The sequence below is a fragment of the Salvelinus namaycush genome, chromosome 18, assembly GCF_016432855.1.
Source record: "Salvelinus namaycush isolate Seneca chromosome 18, SaNama_1.0, whole genome shotgun sequence".
Classification (NCBI taxonomy): Eukaryota; Metazoa; Chordata; class Actinopteri; order Salmoniformes; family Salmonidae; genus Salvelinus; species Salvelinus namaycush.
The window spans coordinates 31,499,937-31,525,615 of NC_052324.1; the positions used below are offsets into that span (position 1 = coordinate 31,499,937).

At 43.2% G+C, this 25,679-nt stretch overlaps 1 protein-coding gene across 1 annotated transcript in view; it reads right to left on the reverse strand.

The window, feature by feature from the left end:
- Positions 1-2,932: 2,932 nt before the first annotated feature.
- LOC120062914 (zinc finger matrin-type protein 4-like) overlaps positions 2,933-25,679 on the reverse strand; it is a 168,228-nt gene continuing 145,481 nt past the window's right edge. Inside the window, exons 5-6 of the mRNA XM_039012974.1 lie at positions 3,887-3,983; positions 2,933-3,047 (exon numbers count right to left, since the gene is read on the reverse strand). Of these exons, the coding sequence (XP_038868902.1) occupies positions 2,933-3,047; positions 3,887-3,983 (212 nt within the window). The remainder of the gene's footprint in view (positions 3,048-3,886; positions 3,984-25,679) is intronic.

Genomic DNA, 25,679 nt, shown 5'->3' on the forward strand with positions numbered 1-25,679 from the left:
GGTCAACAGTAGTGCACTAGGGAACCGGGTGCCATTTGGGATACAACCAATAAAGTTATATTTATAGATTATCATTAGGCTGAATAATTGTTTTACCTCACATAAATGTCTGACTAGTGCTACATGATGCAATGAATGGTGTGTCAAACCTGAGAGGTGAGCCAACCTTCACATCATGCATTAATCAGCTTTCTTTCTTTTTTGGACGGTCGATTCCACACATGGGAAACAAGAGCAGCAATAACAAATCACTGCGACAACATCCAACCTGACAAACTCATCCTCTCATTCGCTCCAGTCTCAGACATGGCAACTGGGAGTGAGAGAACACAGCGGCTAATGTCTTTCTGCACACCATTAGTATGTGTGAGTGTGGGGGGATGGTGAGGGAGGCTGGGAGGGAGGGAGAGATGAGTGCAGGCAAGCAGCGGGGAATGGAGATAGTTGGGCGAGGGATCGGTGACGGCATGGTAATGAGGCTGTCTGCTTGACCTATCAATAGTGGAAGAGCGGAGGGACTGAGGAGCGGAGGGACTGAGGGACTGGTCTCGATCACACAACGTGCCCCCGCCTCGCCTCGTAACGCTCCCACCGGCCTCGTTACCTTCCCCTCTTCACGTTTGATCATGAAAATGCATGTTGTGACCAAGGCTCTTATTTCTGAGCCTGGCTGCTCCTGTGTCTCGATCTCTTGCAGTGGATGATGACATTACACATAGGAAACACCATCTCAGGCTCTGTTATCCCACATCTAGAGGCGGCAGGTAGGCCCCTTTTTTTCAATTTTCGCCTAAAATGACATACCCAAATCTAACTGCCTGTACCTCAGGCCCTGAAGTAAGGATATGCATTTTCTTGGTACCATTTGAAAGGAAACACTTTGAAGTTTGTGGAAATGTGAAAGGAATGTTGGAGAATATAACACATTAGATCTGGTAAAAGATAATACAAAGAAAAAAAAGAAAAAAAATGGTACCATCTTTGAAATGCAAGAGAAAGGCCATAATGTATTATTCCAGCACAGGTGCAATTTAGATATTGGCCACAAGATGGCAGCAGTGTATGTGCAAAGTTTTAGTCTGATCCAATGAACCATTGCATTTCTGTTCAAAACTTTGTATCAAGACTGCCCAAATGTGCCTAATTTGTTTATTAATAACTTTTCAAGTTCAAAACTGTGCACTACTGTGCACTCTCTTCAAACAATAGCATGGTATTCTTTCACTGTAATAGCTAGTGTAAATTGGACAGTGCAGTTAGATTAACAAGAATTTAAGCTTTCTGACAATATCAGATGTGTCCTGGGAAATGTTCTTGTTACTCACAACCTCATGCTAATCACATTAGCCTACGCTAGCTCAACCGTCCCACAGGGGACCCGCTAATCCTCAAGAAGCTGAGTGTAGGGCCAGTAAACAAAAGGTCACTGGTTCGAATCTCCGAGCCGACTAGGTGAAAAATCTGCCGATATGCCCTTGAGCAATGCACTTAACCCTAATAGCTCCTGAAAGTCGCTCTGGATTAGAGCATCTGCTAAATGACTCAAATGTGAAATGTAAATCTATAGGCTAAGCTTGTTCACATGGTCCAACACTAGGTCATCGCCAGAGATGTCGGTATCTTACTTAGCAGAACATTTAACAATAAACTCAAGTAATGTGTAAGTATGAGATAGGCTACTGCACTGTCACATGGTTCTTGACCTCCAGTGATAGAAGAGAAAGAGAGAGCTGCAGTGCCTCCTCCTCCTCCCTCCTCGCCTGTCCTGAACTAGAGGTCAAACGGGTTCCCTCTCCAGTTTCTCCTTAGTTCACACTGACCAGCCAGCCGACAGCCACGTCTAGGATCCCTGTCTGTGCACTCAGTCAGTCTGCTGTAGTCAGCATAAACCCCTATCAATCAGTCAGACCTTGAGACTGGGGAGGAGATGGGAACTCAGTCAGCTCACAAAGCCAGCAGGCTATTTCTGTCACAGCAGCCTGGACCAGACAAGCCCCTCCTAAAAGACTCCTTATGCCGTAACAAGGAAGGACAAACGATGGATCCTCGTCAAAAAGGAGTGCACTATATAGGGAATAGGGTGCCATTTGAGACACAAACAGGTACATTGCTACTGTGTGCTCAAATGAAGCGCAGGACAACGACTGACTGGTACAGTGCTACGGTGTGCTCAAATGAAGTGACTGACTGTGAAGAATACTTGGAAAGCAAAAAGAGAAACATGTCAGACAGCCAAATTGAGTTAGTAAATGAAAGGACGACCTTGATTTGTGGCATACTTTCTGCTTCAGATGCCAGCAGCACTGGCATGGGTTTAAGTATTTAAGCATCCAGGCTTTGTACGGTTGTAGCAGGCTTGTTAGTGTAGTATTGATCACACATCTCATTAGTAAGCATATTGTGAAGGGGTAATTTGTCCCCCACCCTCAGTCAAAATAGAATTTCCTCTCTGAAGTTCTTGGACTCGGTTCAAGTTAGCTACGCTGAGTTCGTGAATCTTGGCTTGCTGGTATCAATTTGTGATGAGACTGGGGAGGTCAATATGACCCTTACCTAACCTGACCTCATGCAATTTATAGTGCATAATTTTTTCAGTGGAAATAGTATTCAGACAAATGACTGACAAACTGTTGATGAGTGTTTACTGTAGCCTAACCCTTCTCTGTGAAGTCATTCCATCAAATTAAAAAGTAACTATATAATCCAAATCATCCAATGCACCACTGCTTTCATATAAACTGCCATCTTCTATTTGTCTGGCTGTATATAGGACAAGAGACAACAATGACATATCTCCCCTCTCTGGAGAGAGAGAGAATTTTTATTGTCACATGCACCGGATAGCTATTCTATCTGGGTAAACTGGCATAAAGCACTGACCTAAATACACCCAGAGAGAGAGAGAACGAGAGGAAAGAGAAGTTGCTTTGGCCTACTGGGGTGGGTGGATCTGCCTGTGTGGAAAGCCACTAGCACCAATGAGGCAGTGCAGTGGAGCGTGACTAAGGTGCAGGGCTAAAGTGTCATGTCTCTTGATGCCTGCATCCCTGTGGACACGTACGGGCAGAGAGGGTCCTACAGGGGGAATTCATTCTAGGACAAGCACCATGGAAAAGCCCATCAATTCACACCAACTGGCCAGGCTGTGCTGAGTTGGGCCCAATACCAGGTCATCCTCTGACTGCCCTCCCTACATATGCATTCTGTCTCTGCATACCGACCCTACATACTGTCCCTACATACTGTTTCAGGACAAAAGCTGCGTGTTTGACTCAGCTTGGCCCGCTTGAGTTAGAAGACTTAATGTTAGTTTTGTGCGTTGGTTGTGTATTAGCAAGGTTGTTTGAGTTAGATGGTTGTGTGTGCATTATGGTTGTGTATTAGCACTAGTTGTTTGTTCACTCTGATGAGCACGGCCTGGTGGCGCTAGCCTGGGCTCTGGGTGTTGTGTCTACAGTAGAACAAGCACTTGTTGATCTGCGTTTCGCTCCTGCAGGCACCACGGCATGGCCACCAATTAGCAGCAGCAATGTGAAAGAAGTGGAAAAATGTCTCAATTAGACACATTTCTCCTCCTTAAAAATTAACTGCTTTCAATGAGATTGAACATAAGTGGAAAAATATCCAAAGATGCCCAAAGCCAGCAGAGAGACTCTCACTCCTCCCCTCTGATATTTTGCTCACTCGCTCTCAGCTTTTTTTTTTATGGCTGATGCAAAATGTAAAAACCCTCCTTGAAAGTGCCAATTGAATTTCAATGGCATAGCATACATATACGTAAACCAAGCGCAATACAATTTACATGCTGGCAACTCACCATCAGACAAGGAGAAAACAAAGTGTGACATTGTCTGTTTAGCTGCAGTACACAGAGGAGAAGACTCACTTGTTTTGGTGCTTTGAGCCCTGCAGATGTGCATGGTACTGTGCCACAGAGTTGAGTGTGACATTGCAGACTTCACACGTATAGCTACGTTTCAGACCTGGAATAAGAACACACACACACACGCACGCATGCACACACACACACAAGATTAGACAGGTGTGTATGTATTAACTTACTATTCGTTTCAATCGACATTATTGTACTTTGGAACTATGGAACCATGTTCAATGTTCCACCACAAATGCAATTAATGTGTATACATTCACTATTCTATCCCACTGGAGAGTCCTAAATGGAATCGTTAGTTCTCTATTGAAAATACCTGGTCAGCATGCTGTCACTAAATAGAGTAGAAGACTAGAGGGGATAAGAACTCTTACTGACAGAAGCTCTATCTCTTCCATACAGCTGGCTGTTAATTAAAGACACTAGCAATATGTCCCAAATGGGACTATGGACCCTGGTCAAAAGTAGTGCATTATTTAGGGAATAGGGTGCAATTTGAGACTAGGGTCAGTGCTCATTGCTCTAGTCTTGCATGTGTCCTAGTCTATCCATTCTATTACTCCTGGTGGGGGAAGTGTAAATAATCAATTAAAGACGTGCCCACACTAAAATGTCACACATTCAGTATTAATCACGATGAAATTACATTGAAATGATGAGATCCATGACTGAGGCTTGAGGATTTTGACACACCTTGGCTCTTATTAGCCAGAGCTCTGCTTTGAGTGAAATTTGAGCTTTTGACTGTATTTTGTTACATACCATTGCTTTGGCTAATACAACAGGCTAACAAGCTAACTCCAAAATTCAACTAAGATCTGAGTGAGATGATCACTCTATTTCTCACCCCTTCTGATGTCTTCGGCGACTGTGGATCACCAAATCAGCAACTAACAGAGTGACAAACCCTGTATCTATGGATGCGTTCAAAATGGCACCCTATTTCGTTGACAGTGCACTATTTTTGACAAGGGTCCATCAAAAGTAGTGCACTATAAAGGGAATAGGGTGCCATTCGGTACGCATCAACAGAGTAAGTGGTCAGTGTAATGGCTGTTATGTTGAGGCTCATGACACAGTGGCATGACAAATTGCCCAATAGCTTGCTTCCTCTCTCTGAATAAAGTTAAACCTATAAACATTGTTTGGATGGTAAGAAAGGCCAAAGTAAAGATACATGTCCCCACTTCTCCCCCATCATTGAATCTAATTGTCCAATCTCTCCTCCGACCTAAGGTCATGTCTCCCCATGTTGATGAGCCTTTCTCTCTATTCCACTGCATTAAAACATAATGTGTCTTATCAAAAGAGGCAGCGAGAGAGCGAGTGGTAAAGAGGTAGACAGAGAGAGACAGAGAGCGAGACACACAGAGAGAGAGACAGAGAGCGAGACACACAGAGAGAGAGACAGAGAGCGAGGCAGAGAGAGAGACAGAGAGCAAGGCAGAGAGACAGAGAGAGCGAGGCAGAGAGAGAGAGAGAGTGAGGCAGAGAGAGAGAGAGAGCGAGGCAGAGAGAGAGAGGCAAAGAGAGAGAGAGAGAGGCAGAGAGAGAGAGGCAGACAGACAGAGACACAGAGAGAGAGAGAGGCAGACAGACAGAGACACAGAGAGAGAGACAGAGCGACAGAGAGAGAGAGAGATCCTGTGCTCATGAGCTCCTGAGTTCTTCTGCAAAAACAATAGTATTATAGTGGGATACATGTAGATAAACTTATACAGGATACTACCCTCTATATCAAAACATTCAAACCAAATCAAAATTCCATACCTAAAACCTTGATTTTGGACAAAATTACCTGAATGGATTCTTACTACCAAGGACTATCAAGAAAAAACTTATAACAAACCGAAACCTGGAAATACCATCCAACGCAAAGTGATGTTCAGTCTGAACCTACTTCTGAAGCCAAAAAGTAAAATACAATAATCTATAAGTAATGTTGTTATATACAGCGTGGTAAATAAGGCTACCAAGCTGCTAGGACAGAACAGGCCTGGCTGCAACTTCAATTAGCACTGAAGTGTGAAGTGAGATGTGTGAAAACTATTGAGCCTAACAATGGCAGCAGGGTTTCACAGCCTCCCCCACCCAAATGCAGAGCCCTTTGAAGACCCCTGCGCCATGGCTTATCCCTGTGCAGTAACCTTTGGATATTAAAAATAACATGGCACGGAATAAGTACAAAAATAAGCTCCTCAAGGACAATCCAGAGAAACTATTTGCAGACTGCTACAAAGAGGGTAACATAAGCGACAAAATTTTCCACACAGAACATCCCCTGGCATGGCGCAGTGCTATAAGAGCACACTACCCCTATGTCAAGAGAGAGGGTATTGGCCCAGTGTGGAAACTCAGAATACTAGACATTGAGGAAATTGAAACAACCTCTGTCAACGTGTACAAGTCTGAGACAGCAATGGTGCAGGGCATCCTCAAGCAGTTCCAGCAGGACTTTTACGGGATAAAAGAGCACAGCAGGAAAGGCTCTCTATCAGTGACTACTCCCCCACCCTGAGTGAGTCTGATCACACCCCCCAGCACTGAACACACCCAGGTCACACAACTGCACTGCTCCTCTATCATTGAGAGGGATAAATTCACCAAGCTGGAGAGAGACATGGTGGAGCTCAGAGAGCTATTCCACACAATCCAGACAGAACAAACCAGACCAGCACAACAACACCCCCCCAACAAGACCCGGAGGGCGGGAGGTGGAGATGGACGGCTGTCTGAGAGAACTGGCTGCACTCCAGACTGAGGTGAGAGAACTTAAGGAGAAGAGAGAAGACCACATGGCACAGCTAAATGCAGTGAAGGAGGAGGGAGAGACACACATGGCACAGCTAACAGCGGTGAAGGAGGAAGTGAGACACACATGGCACAGCTAACAGCGGTGAAGGAGGAGGTGAGAAACACATGGCACAGCTAACAGCGGAGAAGGAGGAGGGAGAGACACACATGGCACAGCTAACAGCGGTGAAGGAGGAGGTGAGACACACATGGCACAGCTAACAGCGGTGAAGGAGGATGGAGAGACACACATGGCACAGCTAACAGCGGTGAAGGAGGAGGTGAGACACACATGGCACAGCTAACAGCGGTAAAAGAGGAGGTGAGAAACACATGGCACAGCTAACAGCGGCGAAGGAGGAGGTGAGACACACATGGCACAGCTAACAGCGGTGAAGGAGGAGGTGAGAAACACATGGCACAGCTAACAGCGGTGAAGGAGGAGGTGAGAAACACATGGCACAGCTAACAGCGGTGAAGGAGGAGGTGAGAAACACATGGCACAGCTAACAGCGGTGAAGGAGGAGGTGAGAAACACATGGCACAGCTAACAGCGGTGAAGGAGGAGGTGAGACACACATGGCACAGCTAACAGCGGCGAAGGAGGAGGTGAGAAACACATGGCACAGCTAACAGCAGTGAAGGAGGAGGGAGAGACACACATGGCACAGCTAAATGCAGTGAAGGAGGAGGGAGAGACACACATGGCACAGCTAACAGCGGTGAAGGAGGAGGTGAGAAACACATGGCACAGCTAACAGCAGTGAAGGAGGAGGTGAGACACACATGGCACAGCTAACAGCGGTGAAGGAGGAGGGAGAGACACACATGGCACAGCTAACAGCGGTGAAGGAGGAGAGAGAGACACACATGGCACAGCTAACAGCGGTAAAGGAGGAGGTGAGAAACACATGGCACAGCTAACAGCGGTGAAGGAGGAGGTGAGAAACACATGGCACAGCTAACAGCGGTGAAGGAGGAGGTGAGAAACACATGGCACAGCTAACAGCGGTGAAGGAGGAGGTGAGAAACACATGGCACAGCTAACAGCGGTGAAGGAGGAGGGAGAGACACACATGGCACAGCTAACAGCGGTGAAGGAGGAGGTGAGAAACACATGGCACAGCTAACAGCAGTGAAGGAGGAGGTGAGAAACACATGGCACAGCTAACAGCAGTGAAGGAGGAGGTGAGACACACATGGCACAGCTAACAGCGGTGAAGGAGGAGGTGAGAAACACATGGCACAGCTAACAGCGGTGAAGGAGGAGGTGAGAAACACATGGCACAGCTAACAGCGGTGAAGGAGGAGGTGAGAAAGCTGAGGTGTGACAGAGAGCAGGACACTCCCCCAGAGAAGCCAGCAAAACAGCCCACCTCAGACCCGGACCACAACCTCAACACCACAATAGGACAGACAATACAGGACCCACCAGTCCAACAGACCCCACCCCCTCTGATAGCTCCCCCGATAGCTCTCCTGACAACTCCCACACATCCACCCGAGGAGACTCCAATGCTAGGTACACCTACAGCTCATCCCTTGACTCAAATGGCTGCTCCTCATTGTCTCAAATGGCTGTCAGAGGACACACTAGGGTCCCCCAGCCACATTATAATTCACACGGGCACAAACGACCTGAGGGCCCAGCAGGAAAGGGTGGCCATAGCACTCAAGGGAGTGATAGTAAAAGTTTTGTGGTCGAAGAAGCTTTTTCAATCTTATCCTGGAATATGCAAGGTCTGAGGTCATCTGCCTTTGGCCTAAAGAGCAGGAACACCAGAATTCATCAAAGAAATTGGAAAAATCTAACATTTTCATCCTACAAGAAAGATGGTATAGAGGAGATGGACCCACTGGTTGCCCAGAGAGCTGGTAGTCCAATCCAACAAACTCCAAGTTGTGAAACAGGGAAGAGACTCAGGGGGTATGCTAATTTGGTGTAGAGCAGACCTAACCCACTCTATTAAATTAGTCAAAACAGGAACATTTTACATCTGGCTAGAAATGAATAAGGAAATTATTTCAACAGAAAAACATTTCCTCATGTGTGCTACTTATATACCCCCAATAGAATACCCATATTTTAAACAATGACAGCTTCTCCATACTTGAAGGGGAGATCAACCATTTCTAGGCCCAGGGACATGTACTAGTTTGTGGTGACTTAAATGCCAGAACTGGACAAGAACCTGACAATCTCAGCACACAGGGGGACAAACACCTACCTGGAGGTGACAGTATCCCTCCCAAATATGCACCTCTAGACAAAACTATGACAAGACAACCAACAAAAACTCCTGTAGCTCTGTCGCACGCTGGATCTGTACATAGTCAATGGTAGGCTTCAAGGAGACTCCTATGCTAGGTACACCTACAGCTCATTCCTTGGCTGTAGTACTTTAGATTACTTTATCACTGACCTCAACCCAGAGTCTCTCGGAGCATTCACAGTCTGCCCACCATCACCCATAGAAGATCACAGCAAAATCGCAGTCTACCTGAACAGAGCAATACTCAAACACGATGCATCAAAGCCAAAGGAACTGCACAATATTAAGAAATGTAGAAACCTACCAAAAACAATTAGGCAACAACAAATTCAATCCCTTTTAGACAACTTCATGGACAAAACTTATATCTGTAATAGGGAAGGTGTAAACTTGGGAGTAGAAAGCCTAAACAGTATATTTGACCTTTCAGCTTCCCTGTCAAATCTGAACATGTCAAGCAGACAACCTAAGAAAATTAACAACAATGACAATGTTTGATGAAAAATGCAAAAACCTAAGAAAGAAACTGAGAAACCTATCCAACCAAAAACATAGACACTCAGAAAACCTGAGTCTACGCTTTCACTATGGTGAATCATTAAAACAATACAGAAATACACTACAGAAAAAGAAGGAACAGCACGTTAGAAATCAGCTCAATGTAATTGAAGAATCCATAGAATCTAACCACTTCTGGGAAAATCGGAACACACTAAACAAACAACAACACGAAGAGTTATCTATCCAAAACGGAGATGTGTGGATGCACCACTTCTCCAATCTTTTTGGCTCTATAACAAAGAACAAAGAACAAACAGCAAAAACATATACATGATAAATTACAAATCTTCAGTCAGTCAGCTATTAAAGACTACCAGAACCCACTGGATTCTCCAAATTACATTGAATGAACTACAGGACAAAATACAAACCCTCCAAACCAAAAAGGCCTGTGATGTTGATGGTATCCTACATGAAATTTAATATATACAGACCAGAAATTCCAATTGGCTATACTTAAACTCTTTAACATCATCCTCAGCTTTGGCATGTTCCCAATGTTCATCCTAATTGACAAACAAACAAACAAAAACAAAGGCAACGTTTTCTCCTGCTTTGTTGGTTTCAAAAAAGCTTTTGACTCAATTTGGCATGAGTGTCTGCTAAACAAATTGATGGAAAGTGGGGTTGGGGGAAAAACATACATTATAAAATACATGTACACAAACATTTCTTTCCACAGGACCGCGGGGGTGAGATAGGGATGCAGCTTAAGCTCCACCCTCTTCAACATATATATCAACAAATTGGCAAGGGTACTAGAACAGTCTGCAGCACCTGGCCTCACCGTACTAGAATCTGAAGTCAAATGGCTACTGTTTGCTGATGATCTGGTGCTTCTGTCCTCAACCAAGGAGGGCCTACAGCAGCACCTAGATCTACTGCACAGATTCTGTCAGACGTGGGCCGTGACAGTAAATCTCAGTAAGACAAAAATAATGGTGTTCCAAAAAATGTTCAGTTGCCAGGACCACGTATACAAATTCCATCTCGACACCGTTGCCCCCGAGCACACAAAAAACGATAAATACCTCGGCCTAAACATCAGCGCCACAGGTAACTTCCACAAAGCTGTGAATGATCTGAGAAACAAAGCAAGAAGGGCCTTCTATGCCATCAAAAGGAACATCAAATTTGACATACCTATTAGGATCTGGCTAAAAATACTTGAATCAGTTATAGAACCCATTGCCCTTTATGGTTGTGGGGTTCGCTCACCAACCAATAATTCACAAAATGTGGGGGAAAAACGAATTGAAACACCAGATTTTAGCTGATACCCGCTAATTATCAAAATCCAGAAAAGAGCCATTAAATTCCACAACCACCTAAAAGGAAGCATTCCCAAACCTTCCATAACAAAGCCATCACCTACAGAGAGATTAACCTGGAGAAGAGTCCCATAAGCAAGCTGGTCATGGAGCTCTGTTCACAAACACAAACAGACCCCCAGGAATGCAACACAATTAGACCCAAACAAATCATGGGAAAACATAAAGATAATTCTTTCCAATGTGTCAAGTAATTAACAAAAAAACTGAGCAAACTAGAATGCTATTTGGCCCTAAACAGAGAGTACACAGTAGCAGAATACCTGACCACTGTGACTGACCCAAAATGAAGGAAAGCTTTGACTATGTACAGACTCAATGAGCATGGCTTTGCTATTGAGAAAGGCCGCTGTAGGCAGACCTGGCTCTCAAGAGAAGACAGGCTATGTGCACACTGCCCACAAAACGAGGTGGAAACTGAGCTGCACTTCCTAACCTCCTACCAAATGTATGACCATATCAGAGACACATATTTCCCTCAGATTACACAGACCCACAAAGAATTTAAAAAATAAATCAAATTTTTATAAACTCCCATATCTATTGGGTGAAATACCACAGTGTGCCATCATAGCAGCAAGATGTGTGACCTGTTGCCATTTGAAAAGAGCAACCATTGAAGAACAAACACCATTGTATATACAACCCATATTTATTTAATTTCCTTTTGTAGTTTAACTATTTTCACATTGTTACAAACTGTATATAGACATAATATGACATTTTAAATGTCTTTAATCTTTTGGAAATTTTGTGTCATGTTTACTGTACATTTTTTATTGTTTATTTCACTTTTGTTCATTATCTATTTCACTTGCCTTGGCAATGTTAACATATGTTTCCCATGCCAATAAAGCCCCTTGAATTGAATTGAATTGAGAGAGAGAGAGTGCGAGAGAGCATGGCTCCCAGATTATCTCAAATGAAGTTATAAGTCAGACTGAACAAAGGGCAGTAGCAGAAACAAAGTACACAGATAATGTCCAACATCATCCAGTACTGTACCTAGATGACACTGATGTTAAGTGCTTGTTGACTGTTATCCCTGTCAAAGCTAAATAGAAACGGAGTTGTTCTGATCCCATTTTAATGAAGTTCAGACAGATGTATCTAAGATGGGAGACAAGACTTTCCCTCGCTCTCTCTCTGCAATCTCTCCATCTGTTGATCAGCCTCTCCGTAACCATGTGCCAGAGCGACAATTGCCTTGCCTAAAGCTCTGATTTCAATTTTGTAAGAGAGCGAGAGGGAGAGAGAGAGAGAAAGAGAGAGAGGTTCCCCTGACACTTCCATGACTCTGACATTAAAGTGGCAGAGGTGGCGCTGAGACTCGGCACTGCGTGGCATTTTGACAGGCCGCATCTCAAACGCTTTTTGAAAAGTTGAAAGAATGTGCTGCAGCCCCGGCATCCATCAACACCATCCAACCTGAAGCACCTGCCATGGCGCCTGCCCTGCACGAGCAATGAAGCACCAGCTTACCACTGATGGAGCGCTGGGCCTCTGTCTGCTGCTTCTGCATTCACTCTGATCATGCTCATCCTTCTTGCATTCAGGGGCCTCTGCTCTGTGGTGAGTCATAAGAGAGCCATTTATTTCTGTTTTAACTGGACATTGAGATTCCCAATATGAGAAGAGAGTAACAGGTAGAAGAGACAATTGAAAATGTCCCGCTGACTTCATCTGAATCTCACCCATAGATCTTTGTTTCACATCTAGGACATCTATGGCAGAGGATTCTTCCAAAGCCCAACTAGGGATACAGTGTCAGACACCCAGCTTCACATAACTGTTGTGTCACCCTATCCATACAATATAGGATAAGTTTACAGTAAATCGAATCCAGTGTTGTGATCACATCCGCCATGTTATCCTATTCATCTCTTCCTTCCCCTAGTGTATCTCTAATGGGAATATCCTATGTCAACGCTCAATTGAGTCACTCTACTGCATAATATGGAATATTATTCCAGCCACAGCTTTCCAGCCACGGCTCTCTATCCACCGGATGTGTACCAAACTCACTAAAAGTGGCAGTAATAAAGCCTCTCTTGAAAAAGCCAATCCTTGACCCAGAAAATATAAAAAACTATCGGCCTATATCGAATCTTCCATTCCTCTCAAAAATGTTAGAAAAAGCTGTTGCGCAGCAACTCACTGCCTTCCTGAAGACAAACAATGTATACGAAATGCTTCAGTCTGGTTTTAGACCCCATCATAGCACTGAGACTGCACTTGTGAAGGTGGTAAATGACCTTTTAATGGCGTCAGACCGAGGCTCTGCATCTGTCCTCGTGCTCCTAGACCTTAGTGCTGCCTTTGATACCATCGATCACCACATTCTTTTGGAGAGATTGGAAACCCAAATTGGTCTACACGGACAAGTTCTGGCCTGGTTTAGATCTTATCTGTCGGAAAGATATCAGTTTGTCTCTGTGAATGGTTTGTCCTCTGACAAATCAACTGTACATTTCGGTGTTCCTCAAGGTTCCGTTTTAGGACCACTATTGTTTTCACTATATATTTTACATCTTGGGGATGTCATTCGAAAACATAATGTTAACTTTCACTGCTATGCGGATGACACACAGCTGTACATTTCAATGAAACATGGTGAAGCCCCAAAATTGCCCTCGCTAGAAGCCTGTGTTTCAGACATAAGGAAGTGGATGGCTGCAAACGTTCTACTTTTAAACTCGGACAAATCAGAGATGCTTGTTCTAGGTCCCAAGAAACAAAGAGATCTTCTGTTGAATCTGACAATTAATCTTGATGGTTGTAAAGTCGTCTCAAATAAAACTGTGAAGGACCTCGGCGTTACTCTGGACCCTGATCTCTCTTTTGACGAACATATCAAGACTGTTTCAAGGACAGCTTTTTTCCATCTACGTAACATTGCAAAAATCAGAAACTTTCTGTCCAAAAATGATGCAGAAAAACTAATCCATGCTTTTGTTACTTCTAGGTTAGACTACTGCAATGCTCTACTTTCCGGCTACCCGGATAAAGCACTAAATAAACTTCAGTTAGTGCTAAATACGGCTGCTAGAATCCTGACTAGAACCAAAAATTTGATCATATTACTCCAGTGCTAGCCTCCCTACACTGGCTTCCTGTTAAGGCAAGAGCTGATTTCAAGGTTTTACTGCTAACCTACAAAACATTACATGGGCTTGCTCCTACCTATCTTTCCGAGTTGGTCCTGCCGTACATACCTACACGTACGCTACGGTCACAAGACGCAGGCCTCCTAATTGTCCCTAGAATTTCTAAGCAAACAGCTGGAGGCAGGGCTTTCTCATATAGATCTCCATTTTTATGGAATGGTCTGCCTACCCATGTGAGAGACGCAGACTCGGTTTCAACTTTTAAGTCTTTACTGAAGACTCATCTCTTCAGTGGGTCATATGATTGAGTGTAGTCTGGCCCAGGAGTGTGAAGGTGAACGGAAAGGCTCTGGAGCAACGAACCGCCCTTGCTGTCTCTGCCTGGCCGGTTCCCCTCTCTCCACTGGGATTCTCTACCTCTAACCCTATTACAGGGGCTGAGTCACTGGCTTACTGGTGCTCTTTCATGCCGTCCCTAGGAGGGGTGCGTCACTTGAGTGGGTTGAGTCACTGACGTGATCTTCCTGTCTGGGTTGGCGCCCCCCCTTGGGTTGTGCCGTGGCGGAGATCTTCCTGGGCTATACTCAGCCTTGTCTCAGGATTGTAAGTTGGTGGTTGAAGATATCCCTCTAGTGGTGTGGGGGCTGTGCTTTGGCAAAGTGGATGGGGTTATATCCTTCCTGTTTGGCCCTGTCCGGGGGAATCATCGGATGGGGCCACAGTGTCTCCTGACCCCTCCTGTCTCAGCCTCCAGTATTTATGCTGCAGTAGTTTATGTGTCGGGGGGCTAGGGTCAGTTTGTTATATCTGGAGTACTTCTCCTGTCTTATCCGGTGTCCTGTGTGAATTTAAGTATGCTCTCTCTAATTCTCTCTTTCTCTATTTCTTTCTCTCTCTCGGAGGACCTAAGCCCTAGGACCATGCCTCAGGACTACCTGGCATGATGACTCCTTGCTGTCCCCAGTCCACCTGACCGTGCTGCTGCTCCAGTTTCAACTGTCCTGCCTGCGGCTATGGAACCCTGACTTGTTCACCGGACGTGCAACCTGTCCCAGACCTGCTGTTTTCAACTCTCTAGAGACCGCAGGAGCGGTAGAGATACTCTGAATGATCGGCTATGAAAAGCCAACTGACATTTACTCCTGAGGTGCTGACTTGCTGCACCCTCGACAACTACTGTGATTATTATAATTTGACCATGCTGGTCATTTATGAACATTTGAACATCTTGGCCATGTTCTGTTATAATCTCCACCCGGCACAGCGAGAAGAGGACTGGCCACCCCTCATAGCCTGGTTCCTCTCTAGGTTTCTTCCTAGGTTTTGGCCTTTCTAGGGAGTTTTTCCTAGCCACCGTGCTTCTACACCTGCATTGCTTGCTGTTTGGGGTTTTAGGCTGGGTTTCTGTACAGCACTTTGAGATATCAGCTGATGTACGAAGGGCTATATAAATACATTTGATTTGATTTAATTTCATTGTCTCAATTGTTAACTGAGAGATATTGTCCCGGCCTTCAGAGGCCCGCAACGGAGAACCTGTGGCAGCCAGACAATGTGATCGATCAACAGTGTAATCATGGATTGTTTATGAGCAGAGAACGGTGGTGCTGGTCCATGGTTCATGCTAAATTAACCACGAGCCATCTGGCCCACTCCAATGGTGCATCTCCTGAAACAGCATATGCTTCCTCTGAAGGCAAGGGAACACCACTCAGATCAGGACAAATGGCCCAATAGTCCAAAACTACAGTCAGCTTCTTGGCTGTAGTTTTACATGTAATGAAAAACATTCCTCACTTGTGTGATCTCAAACTAGTTGACAAGGATTATATTCATGGATAGGGAAATGCTGAGAACTAAATAAAAGAAATTGTAAAGCTAGAAGCCTGCAGCAAAATAAGCCTTTATTGAATTTGCTTACCACCGACGCGTTTCAAAAAACATGTCTTCATCAGGGAAATGGTGAATTCCAAATAATGTGGATAAAGCCTGCAGTGTAAACACAGATCCCCTGTTGCTCTAAAAAGGCAGCTCATCTTTTCATCTAACCCATCTTTAAACAATACAAAGTGTTGAAATGAAATCCTTGTTAAAAGCAATCTTGTTCAGTGAATCATGCTGCAGATAAAATTCCATTCTGAAAACACAGTACACCAATACGATGGGAAATACATTCAGTTTAAGGTTGGTGTAATCTCCCGCTCTCCCGGTTGTCTCCAGATTGAATTGCCTCTCCTCCTTTGATGAAATATACGACAACTTGAACAGAGCTTTCCTTCCTCCTCTGCCCTATTGGAGAGGAGCTTGATCAGCTGAGCCTGCCATTAAGGTAGTATTAGATCTATTTTAGGGTCAGGAGGGATGGAAATGACAGCATACAGACAGACAAAAGGAGTGGCTTGTGAATTGGGAATGCAGGGCTCCGGGAGAAAGCTGCTGAAGCTGGTAGAGAGGACGTGCCAAACCACATCTCCCAGAGACGTCTCTCCAATTAACCATGCTAGGATGGAGTTCGGAAAACACAATTTATCGTCATGTCTTGGCTTGATTGACAGGGCTGGCTATGGTGTAAACTAAACACTCCGGGGGAACGTCATAATCACTGATGCAATCATATCAGATTGCATTAGATGTGCATGCATCTGCTTGGACGTGAGATCGGAAGGGACTGATTAATAAACCTGAGGATGAGAGGGAGAGATGAAGGCAGAGAGATGGCATAGCAGCAGTAGTTCTATCAGGGTGACAAGAGAATGTGCTTTAGTCTTTATTCTTCATTCGGATCCCCATTAGCTTATGCCATGACGACAGCTAGTCTTCCAACACTTTCTTAACCAAATGTGCTCAATGAAAGTTTGATAGAAGCCATTTGTGGTGTGTGCTCTGTTAGGATATGTTGCTTGTTAAAGAACATTTTAGCAGTGAACAGTGCAACTGAATTAAGTGAGTGCTGGCTCCTATTTTCATTTAAATGAGCATTGGTTCTATGACAGACAAAGCTGGGCCCCCATTCCAAAGTGGAGAAGACTAGTAGTGAAAATAGTGCCCAGCCCCAGAAAAGTTTAAACAAAACTTCAAGTGCAACTGAATCAAGTAAGTGCCCCTATTTTCATTTGATGAGCATTAGTTATATGACAGACATAGCTTAGGGGCCAGCCGCAACATAATAAACCAGTCTAGTCCTCCTTTCTGCTCAATAAGCATGTTTCTTAAAGACTAAGCACATGAGACATACAGTAGAGAAGATTAAATCTCCTTACAGTGTTAGTTAAAACAAAATGGTCTGGGTTGCAGTGCAGTCTACAGTCTCAGGATGGGTCCCAAATGGCACCCCTATTCCCTATATAGTGCACTACTTTTATGGGCCCTGTCAAACGCACTAAATAGGGAATAGGGTGCCATTTGGTTTGCATACAAACTCAGTGATATGATGAGTTTGACTGGAGGGAGGAAAAGACGATAAAAGATCAAAGCGAGAGCAATTGTATAAATATGTGTCATCAGTCCATGGAGCCAGGGGCTTATACCGAGGTAGCCCCTGGGAGAACTGACATTATTTGCCTGTGCAATGGAAACAAGAAAATGGCACCATCTCCTATTCTGTCTTTCTCTTGTCATAAATTACTGCAGTGTTCCAGTCTAGATAGAACCATATCTCTCAGACTCAGTCAGTCAAATTTCTGCCCTGCTAGAGCTGCCCGGGTCAACTGTAAGTGCTGTTATTGTGAAGTGGAAAGTCTAGGAGCAACAATGGCTCAGCCACGAAGTGGTATGCCACACATGGTCACAGAACAGGACTTCCGAGTGCTGAAGCTCGTAGCGCGTAAAAATAATCTGTCCTCAGTTGCAACCCTCACTACCGAGTTCCAAACTACCTCTGGAAGCAACATCAGCACAATAACTGTTTCTTTGGGAGCTTCATGAAATGGGTTTCCATGGCTGAGCAGCCGCACACAAGCCTTTGATCACCATGCACAATGCCAAATGTCGGCTGGAGTGGTGTAAGCTTGCCGCCATTGGACTCTGGAGCAGTGGAAACGCACTCTCTGGAGTGATGAATCACGCTTCACCTTCTGGCAGTCCGACAGGGTTTGGCGGATGCCAGGAGAACGCTGTCCCAATGTATAGTGTCAACTGTAAAGTTTGGTGGAGGAGGAATAATGGTCTGGGGCAGTTTTTCATGGTTTGGGCTAGGCCCCTTAGTTCCAGTGAAGGGAAATCTTAATGCTACAGCATACAATTATGTTTTAAACAATTCTTTGCTTCCAACTTTATGGCAACAGTTTGGGGAAGGCCCTTTCCTGTTTCAGCATGACAATGCACCCGTGCACAAAACGAGGTCCATGCAGAAATGGTTTGTCGAGATCGGTGTGGAAGAACTTGACTGGCCTGTGCAGGGCCCTGACCTCAACCCCATCAAACACTTTTGGGATGAATTGGAACGCCGAATGCAAGCCAGGCCTAATTGCCTAACATCAGTGCCCGACCTCACTAATGCTCTTGTGGCTGAATGGAAGCAAGTCCCCGGAGCAATGTTCCAACATCTAGTGGAAAGCCTTCCCAGAAGAGTGGTGGCTGTTATAGCAGCAAAGGGGGACCAACTCCATATTAATACACATGATGTAGGAATGTAGTATAGCTAATGCACCTCCTCCTCCATAACCCAAAGCTATATTTATATATTAGATGATAATAGTAATAATAATAGAGCAACGTATTTCTTATCTTAGAAGAGAAAGAACAACTTAGAAGTAGAAGTAGAAGCTATATTTACATTTTATATGATAACAATAATAAGAAAAGTTGTTGCTCTTCTAGCAGGGAAAAATGTTTTGGAATGTGACTCACACCGTTCATCATCTTCTGTTACTTCCAAAAAAGGACTTTATAAAGAAACAAAGCACCATGAGCAGTCTCTAAAGTAGACTGCAGCAATTCAATACTATACATCATGAACTAACTGGAATGGATTGGACTGTCTTGGATCTTGCTTACATTTTCCCTACATTACATTAATTGATGTATGGAGGTGATGTGGATTATGTCCCAAATGGCACCCTATTCCCTACATAGTGCACTACTTGTGACCAGAGCCGTATGGGCCTTGGTCAAAAGTAATGCACTACATAAGAAATAGGGTACAGTCAAGTTAATAGTACATATTGTACAGTACATACAGATGGCATAAGCCCGTATGGTATAGATAACCTAGGAATTGTATGCAGGTACAGTATAGTTATTCCTTTCAGCGCCGAGTGGAACAGAGGGCCTCGTACGCAGGTATAGCTAGCTACGATACATACAGATTACATAAGCCCTTATGCTATAGATCACTGCAAGGTGCTGTATAGTGTATACAAGTAGGTAGCTATGAAACATATCTACACACCCTTTTAGAGGCAGGCAGTGCAGTATGTAGCGCAGCTTTACAAAGCTCCATGAAGTCTCAGCTCTGCAGGGAAATGTACAACCAGAGAACATGGCTGTACCCAGATGATCATAGTGTGAAGTTAGCAGGGTTTAGGATGGTAGAGGATAATATTGAGGTTAGCAGTGTTTAGGATGGTAGAGGATAATAATGAGGTTAGTAGGGCTTAGGATGGTAGATAATATTGAGGTTAGTAGGGGTTAGGATGGTAGAGGATAATATTGAGGTTAGCCGTGTTTAGGATGGTAGAGGATAATAGTGAGGTTAGTAGGGTTTAGGATGGTAGAGGATAATAGTGGGTTTAGGATGGTAGATGATAATAGTGAGGTTTGCAGAGTTTAGGATGGTAGAGGATAATATTGAGGTTAGTAGGGTTTAGGATGGTAGAGGATAATAGTGAGGTTAGTAAGGTTTAGGATGGTAGAGGGTAATAGTGAGGTTTGCAGAGTTTAGGATGGTAGAGGATAATACTGAGGTCAGTATGGTTTAGGATGGTAGAGGATAATAGTGAGGTTAGTAGGGTTTAGGATGGTAGAGGATAATAGTGAGGTTAGTAGGGTTTACGATGGTAGAGGATAATAGTGGGTTTAGGATGGTAGAGGATAATAGTGAGGTTAGTAAGGTTTAGGACGGTAGAGGATACTAGTGAGTTTAGTAGGGTTTAGGACAGTAGAGGATAATAGTAAGATTAGTAGTGTTTAGGATGGTAGAGGATAATATTGAGGTTAGTAGGGTTTAGGATGGTAGAGGATAATATTGAGGTTAGCAGTGTTTAGGATGGTAGAGGATAATATTGAGGTTAGCAGTGTTTAGGATGGTAGAGGATAATAGTGAGGTTAGTAAGGTTTAGGATGGTAGAAGATAATAGTGAGGTTAGTAGGGTTTAGGATGGTAGAGGATAATAGTGAGGTTAGTAGGGTTTAGGATGGTAGAGGATAATAGTGAGGTTAGTAGGGTTTAGGATGGTAGAGGATAATAGTGAGGTTAGTAAGGTTTAGGATGGTAGAGGATAATAGTGAGTTTAGGATGGTAGAGGATAATAGTGAGGTTAGTAGGGTTTAGGATGGTAGAGGATAATATTGAGGTTAGCCGTGTTTAGGATGGTAGAGGATAATAGTGAGGTTAGTAGGGTTTAGGATGGTAGAGGATAATAGTGGGTTTAGGATGGTAGATGATAATAGTGAGGTTTGCAGAGTTTAGGATGGTAGAGAATAATATTGAGGTTAGTAGGGTTTAGGATGGTAGAGGATAATAGTGAGGTTAGTAAGGTTTAGGATGGTAGAGGGTAATAGTGGGTTTAGGATGGTAGAGGATAATAGTGAGGTTAGTAAGGTTTAGGACGGTAGAGGATACTAGTGAGTTTAGTAGGGTTTAGGACAGTAGAGGATAATAGTGAGGTTAGTAGTGTTTAGGATGGTAGAGGATAATATTGAGGTTAGCAGTGTTTAGGATGGTAGAGGATAATATTGAGGTTAGCAGTGTTTAGGATGGTAGAGGATAATAGTGAGATTAGTAAGGTTTAGGATGGTAGAAGATAATAGTGAGGTTAGTAGGGTTTAGGATGGTAGAGGATAATAGTGATGTTAGTATGGTTTAGGATGGTAGAGGATAATAGTGAGGTTAGTAGGGTTTAGGATGGTAGAGGATAATAGTGAGGTTAGTAGGGTTTAGGATGGTAGAGGATAATAGTGAGTTTAGGATGGTAGAGGATAATAGTGAGGTTAGTAGGGTTTAGGATGGTAGAGGATAATAGTGAGGTTAGTAGGGTTTAGGATGGTAGAGGATAATAGTGAGGTTAGTATGGTTTAGGATGGTAGAGGATAATAGTGAGGTTAGTAAGGTTTAGGATGGTAGAGGATAATAGTGAGTTTAGGATGGTAGAGGATAATAGTGAGGTTAGTAGGGTTTAGGATGGTAGAGGACAATAGTGAGTTTAGGATGGTAGAGGATAATAGTGAGGTTAGTAGGGTTTAGGATGGTAGAGGATAATAGTGAGGTTAGTAAGGTTTAGGATGGTAGAGGATAATAGTGAGGTTAGGAAGGTAGAGGATAATAGTGAGGTTAGTAGGGTTTAGGATGGTAGAGGATAATAGTGAGGTTAGGAAGGTAGAGGATAATAGTGAGTTTAGTAGGGTTTAGGATGGTAGAGGATAATAGTGAGGTTAGTAAGGTTTAGGATGGTAGAGGATAATAGTGAGTTTAGGATGGTAGAGGATAATAGTGAGGTTAGTAGGGTTTAGGATGGTAGAGGATAATAGTGAGGTTAGTAGGGTTTAGGATGGTAGAGGATAATAGTGGGTTTAGGATGGTAGAGGATAATAGTGAGGTTAGTAGGGTTTAGGATGGTAGAGGATAATAGTGAGTTTAGGATGGTAGAGGATAATAGTGAGGTTAGTAGGGTTTAGGATGGTAGAGGATAATAGTGAGGTTAGTAGGGTTTAGGATGGTAGAGGATAATAGTGAGGTTAGTAGGGTTTAGGATGGTAGAGGATAATAGTGAGTTTAGGATGGTAGAGGATAATAGTGAGGTTAGTAGGGTTTAGGATGGTAGAGGATAATAGTGAGGTTAGTAAGGTTTAGGATGGTAGAGGATAATAGGGAGGTTAGTAGGGTTTAGGATGGTAGAGCATAATAGTGAGGTTAGTAGGGTTTAGGATGGTAGAGCATAATAGTGAGGTTAGTAGGGTTTAGGATGGTAGAGGATAATAGTGAGTTTATGATGGTAGAGGATAATAGTGAGGTTAGTAGGGTTTAGGATGGTAGAGGATAATAGTGAGTTTAGGATGGTAGAGGATAATAGTGAGGTTAGTAGGGTTTAGGATGGTAGAGGATAATAGTGAGGTTAGTAAGGTTTAGGATGGTAGAGGATAATAGGGAGGTTAGTAGGGTTTAGGATGGTAGAGCATAATAGTGAGGTTAGTAGGGTTTAGGATGGTAGAGGATAATAGTGAGTTTATGATGGTAGAGGATAATAGTGAGGTTAGTAGGGTTTATGATGGTAGAGGATAATAGTGAGGTTAGTAGGGTTTAGGATGGTAGAGGCTAATAGTGAGTTTAGGATGGTAGAGGATAACAGTGAGGTTAGTAGGGTTTAGGATGGTAGAGGATAATAGTGAGGTTAGTAGGGTTTAGGATGGTAGAGGATAATAGTGGGTTAGTAGGGTTTAGGATGGTAGAGGATAATAGGGAGGTTAGTAGGGTTTAGGATGGTAGAGCATAATAGTGAGGTTAGTAGGGTTTAGGATGGTAGAGGATAATAGTGAGTTTAGGATGGTAGAGGATAATAGTGAGGTTAGTAGGGTTTAGGATGGTAGAGGATAATAGTGAGGTTAGTAAGGTTTAGGATGGTAGAGGATAATAGTGAGGTTAGTAGGGTTTAGGATGGTAGAGGATAATAGTGAGGTTAGTAGGGTTTAGGATGGTAGAGGATAATAGTGGGGTTTGCAGAGTTTAGGATGGTAGAGGATAATAGTGAGTTTAGTAGGGTTTAGGATGGTAGAGGATAATAGTGGGTTTAGGATGGTAGAGGATAATAGTGAGGTTAGTAGGGTTAAGGATGGTAGAGGATAATAGTGGGGTTAGTAAGGTTTAGGATGGTAGAGGATAATAGTGAGTTTAGGATGGTAGAGGATAACAGTGAGGTTAGTAGGGTTTAGGATGGTAGAGGATAATAGTGAGGTTAGTAGGGTTTAGGATGGTAGAGGATAATAGTGAGTTTAGGATGGTAGATGATAATAGTGAGGTTAGTAGGGTTTAGGATGGTAGAGGATAATAGTGAGGTTAGTAAGGTTTAGGATGGTAGAGGATAATAGTGAGGTTAGTAGGGTTTAGGATGGTAGAGGATAATAGTGAGTTTAGGATGGTAGAGGATAATAGTGAGGTTAGTAGGGTTTACGATGGTAGAGGATAATAGTGAGGTTAGTAGGGTTTAGGATGGTAGAGGATAATAGTGAGTTTAGGATGGTAGAGGATAATAGTGAGGTTAGTAGGGTTTAGATTGGTAGAGGATAATAGTGAGGTTAGTAAGGTTTAGGATGGTAGAGGATAATAGGGAGGTTAGTAGGGTTTAGGATGGTAGAGCATAATAGTGAGGTTAGTAGGGTTTAGGATGGTAGAGGATAATAGTGAGTTTAGGATGGTAGAGGATAATAGTGAGGTTAGTAGGGTTTAGGATGGTAGAGGATAATAGTGAGGTTAGTAAGGTTTAGGATGGTAGAGGATAATAGTGAGGTTAGTAGGGTTTAGGATGGTAGAGGATAATAGTGAGGTTAGTATGGTTTATGATGGTAGAGGATAATAGTGAGGTTAGTAGGGTTTAGGATGGTAGAGGATAATAGTGAGTTTAGGATGGTAGAGGATAATAGTGAGGTTAGTAGGGTTTAGGATGGTAGAGGATAATAGTGGGGTTTGCAGAGTTTAGGATGGTAGAGGATAATAGTGAGTTTAGTAGGGTTTAGGATGGTAGAGGATAATAGTGGGTTTAGGGTGGTAGAGATTAATAGTGAGGTTAGTAGGGTTTAGGATGGTAGAGGATAATAGTGAGTTTAGTAGGGTTTAGGATGGTAGAGGATAATAGTGGGTTTAGGATGGTAGAGGATAATAGTGAGGTTAGTAAGGTTTAGGATGGTAGAGGATAATAGTGAGTTTATGATGGTAGAGGATAATAGTGAGGTTAGTAAGGTTTAGGATGGTAGAGGATAATAGTGAGGTTAGTAAGGTTTAGAATGGTAGAGGATAAAAGTGAGGTTAGTAGGGTTTAGGATGGTAGAGGATAATAGTGAGGTTAGGATGGTAGAGGATAAAAGTGAGGTTAGTAGGGTTTAGGATGGTAGAGGATAATAGTGGGTTTAAGATGGTAGAGGATAATAGTGAGGTTAGTAAGGTTTAGGATGGTAGAGGATAATAGTGAGGTCAGTAGGGTTTAGGATGGTAGAGGATAATAGTGAGTTTAGTAGGGTTTAGGATGGTAGAGGATAATAGTGAGGTTAGTAGGGTTTAGGATGGTAGAGGATAATAGTGGGGTTTGCAAAGTTTAGGATGGTAGAGGATAATAGTGAGTTTAGCAGGGTTTAGGATGGTAGAGGATAATAGTGGGTTTAGGATGGTAGAGGTTAATAGTGAGGTTAGTAGGGTTTAGGATGGTAGAGGATAATAGTGAGTTTAGTAGGGTTTAGGATGGTAGAGGATAATAGTGGATTTAGGATGGTAGAGGATAATAGTGAGGTTAGTAAGGTTTAGGATGGTAGAGGATAATAGTGAGTTTAGTAGGGTTTAGGATGGTAGAGGATAATAGTGAGGTTAGTAAGGTTTAGGATGGTAGAGGATAATAGTGAGGTTAGTAGGGTTTAGGATGGTAGAGGATAATAGTGAGGTTAGTAAGGTTTAGGATGGTAGAGGATAATAGTGAGGTTAGTCGGGTTTAGGATGGTAGAGGATAATAGTGAGGTTAATAGGGTTTAGGATGGTAGAGGATAATAGTGAGGTTAGTAGGGTTTAGGATGGTAGAGGTTAAACGTGAGGTTAGTAGGGTTTAGGATGGTAGAGGATACTAGTGAGGTTAGGATGGTAGAGGATAATAGTGAGTTTAGTAGGTTTTAGGATGGTAGAGGATAATAGTGAGGTTAGTAAGGTTTAGGATGGTAGAGGATAGTAGTGAGTTTAGTAGGGTTTAGGATGGTAGAGGATAATAGTGAGGTTAGTAGGGTTTAGGATGGTAGAGGATAATAGTGAGGTTAGGATGGTAGAGGATAATAGTGAGGTTAGTAAGGTTTAGGATGGTAGAGGATAATAGTGAGGTTAGTAGGGTTTAGGATAATACAGATTATAGTGAGGTTAGTAGGGTTTAGGATGGTAGAGGATAATAGTGGGTTTAGGATGGTAGAGGATAATAGTGAGGTTAGTAAGGTTTAGGATGGTAGAGGATAATAGTGAGGTTAGTAAGGTTTAGGATGGTAGAGGGTAAAAGTGAGGTTTGCAGAGTTTAGGATGGTAGAGGATAATATTGAGGTTAGTAGGGTTTAGGAATGGTAGAGGATAATAGTGAGGTTAGTAGGGTTTAGGATGGTAGAGGATAATAGTGAGGTTAGTAGGGTTTAGGATGGTAGAGGATAATAGTGAGTTTAGGATGGTAGATGATAATAGTGAGGTTAGTAGGGTTTAGGATGGTAGAGGATAATAGTGAGGTTAGTAAGGTTTAGGATGGTAGAGGATAATAGTGAGGTTAGTAGGGTTTAGGATGGTAGAGGATAATAGTGAGGTTAGTATGGTTTAGGATGGTAGAGGATAATAGTGAGG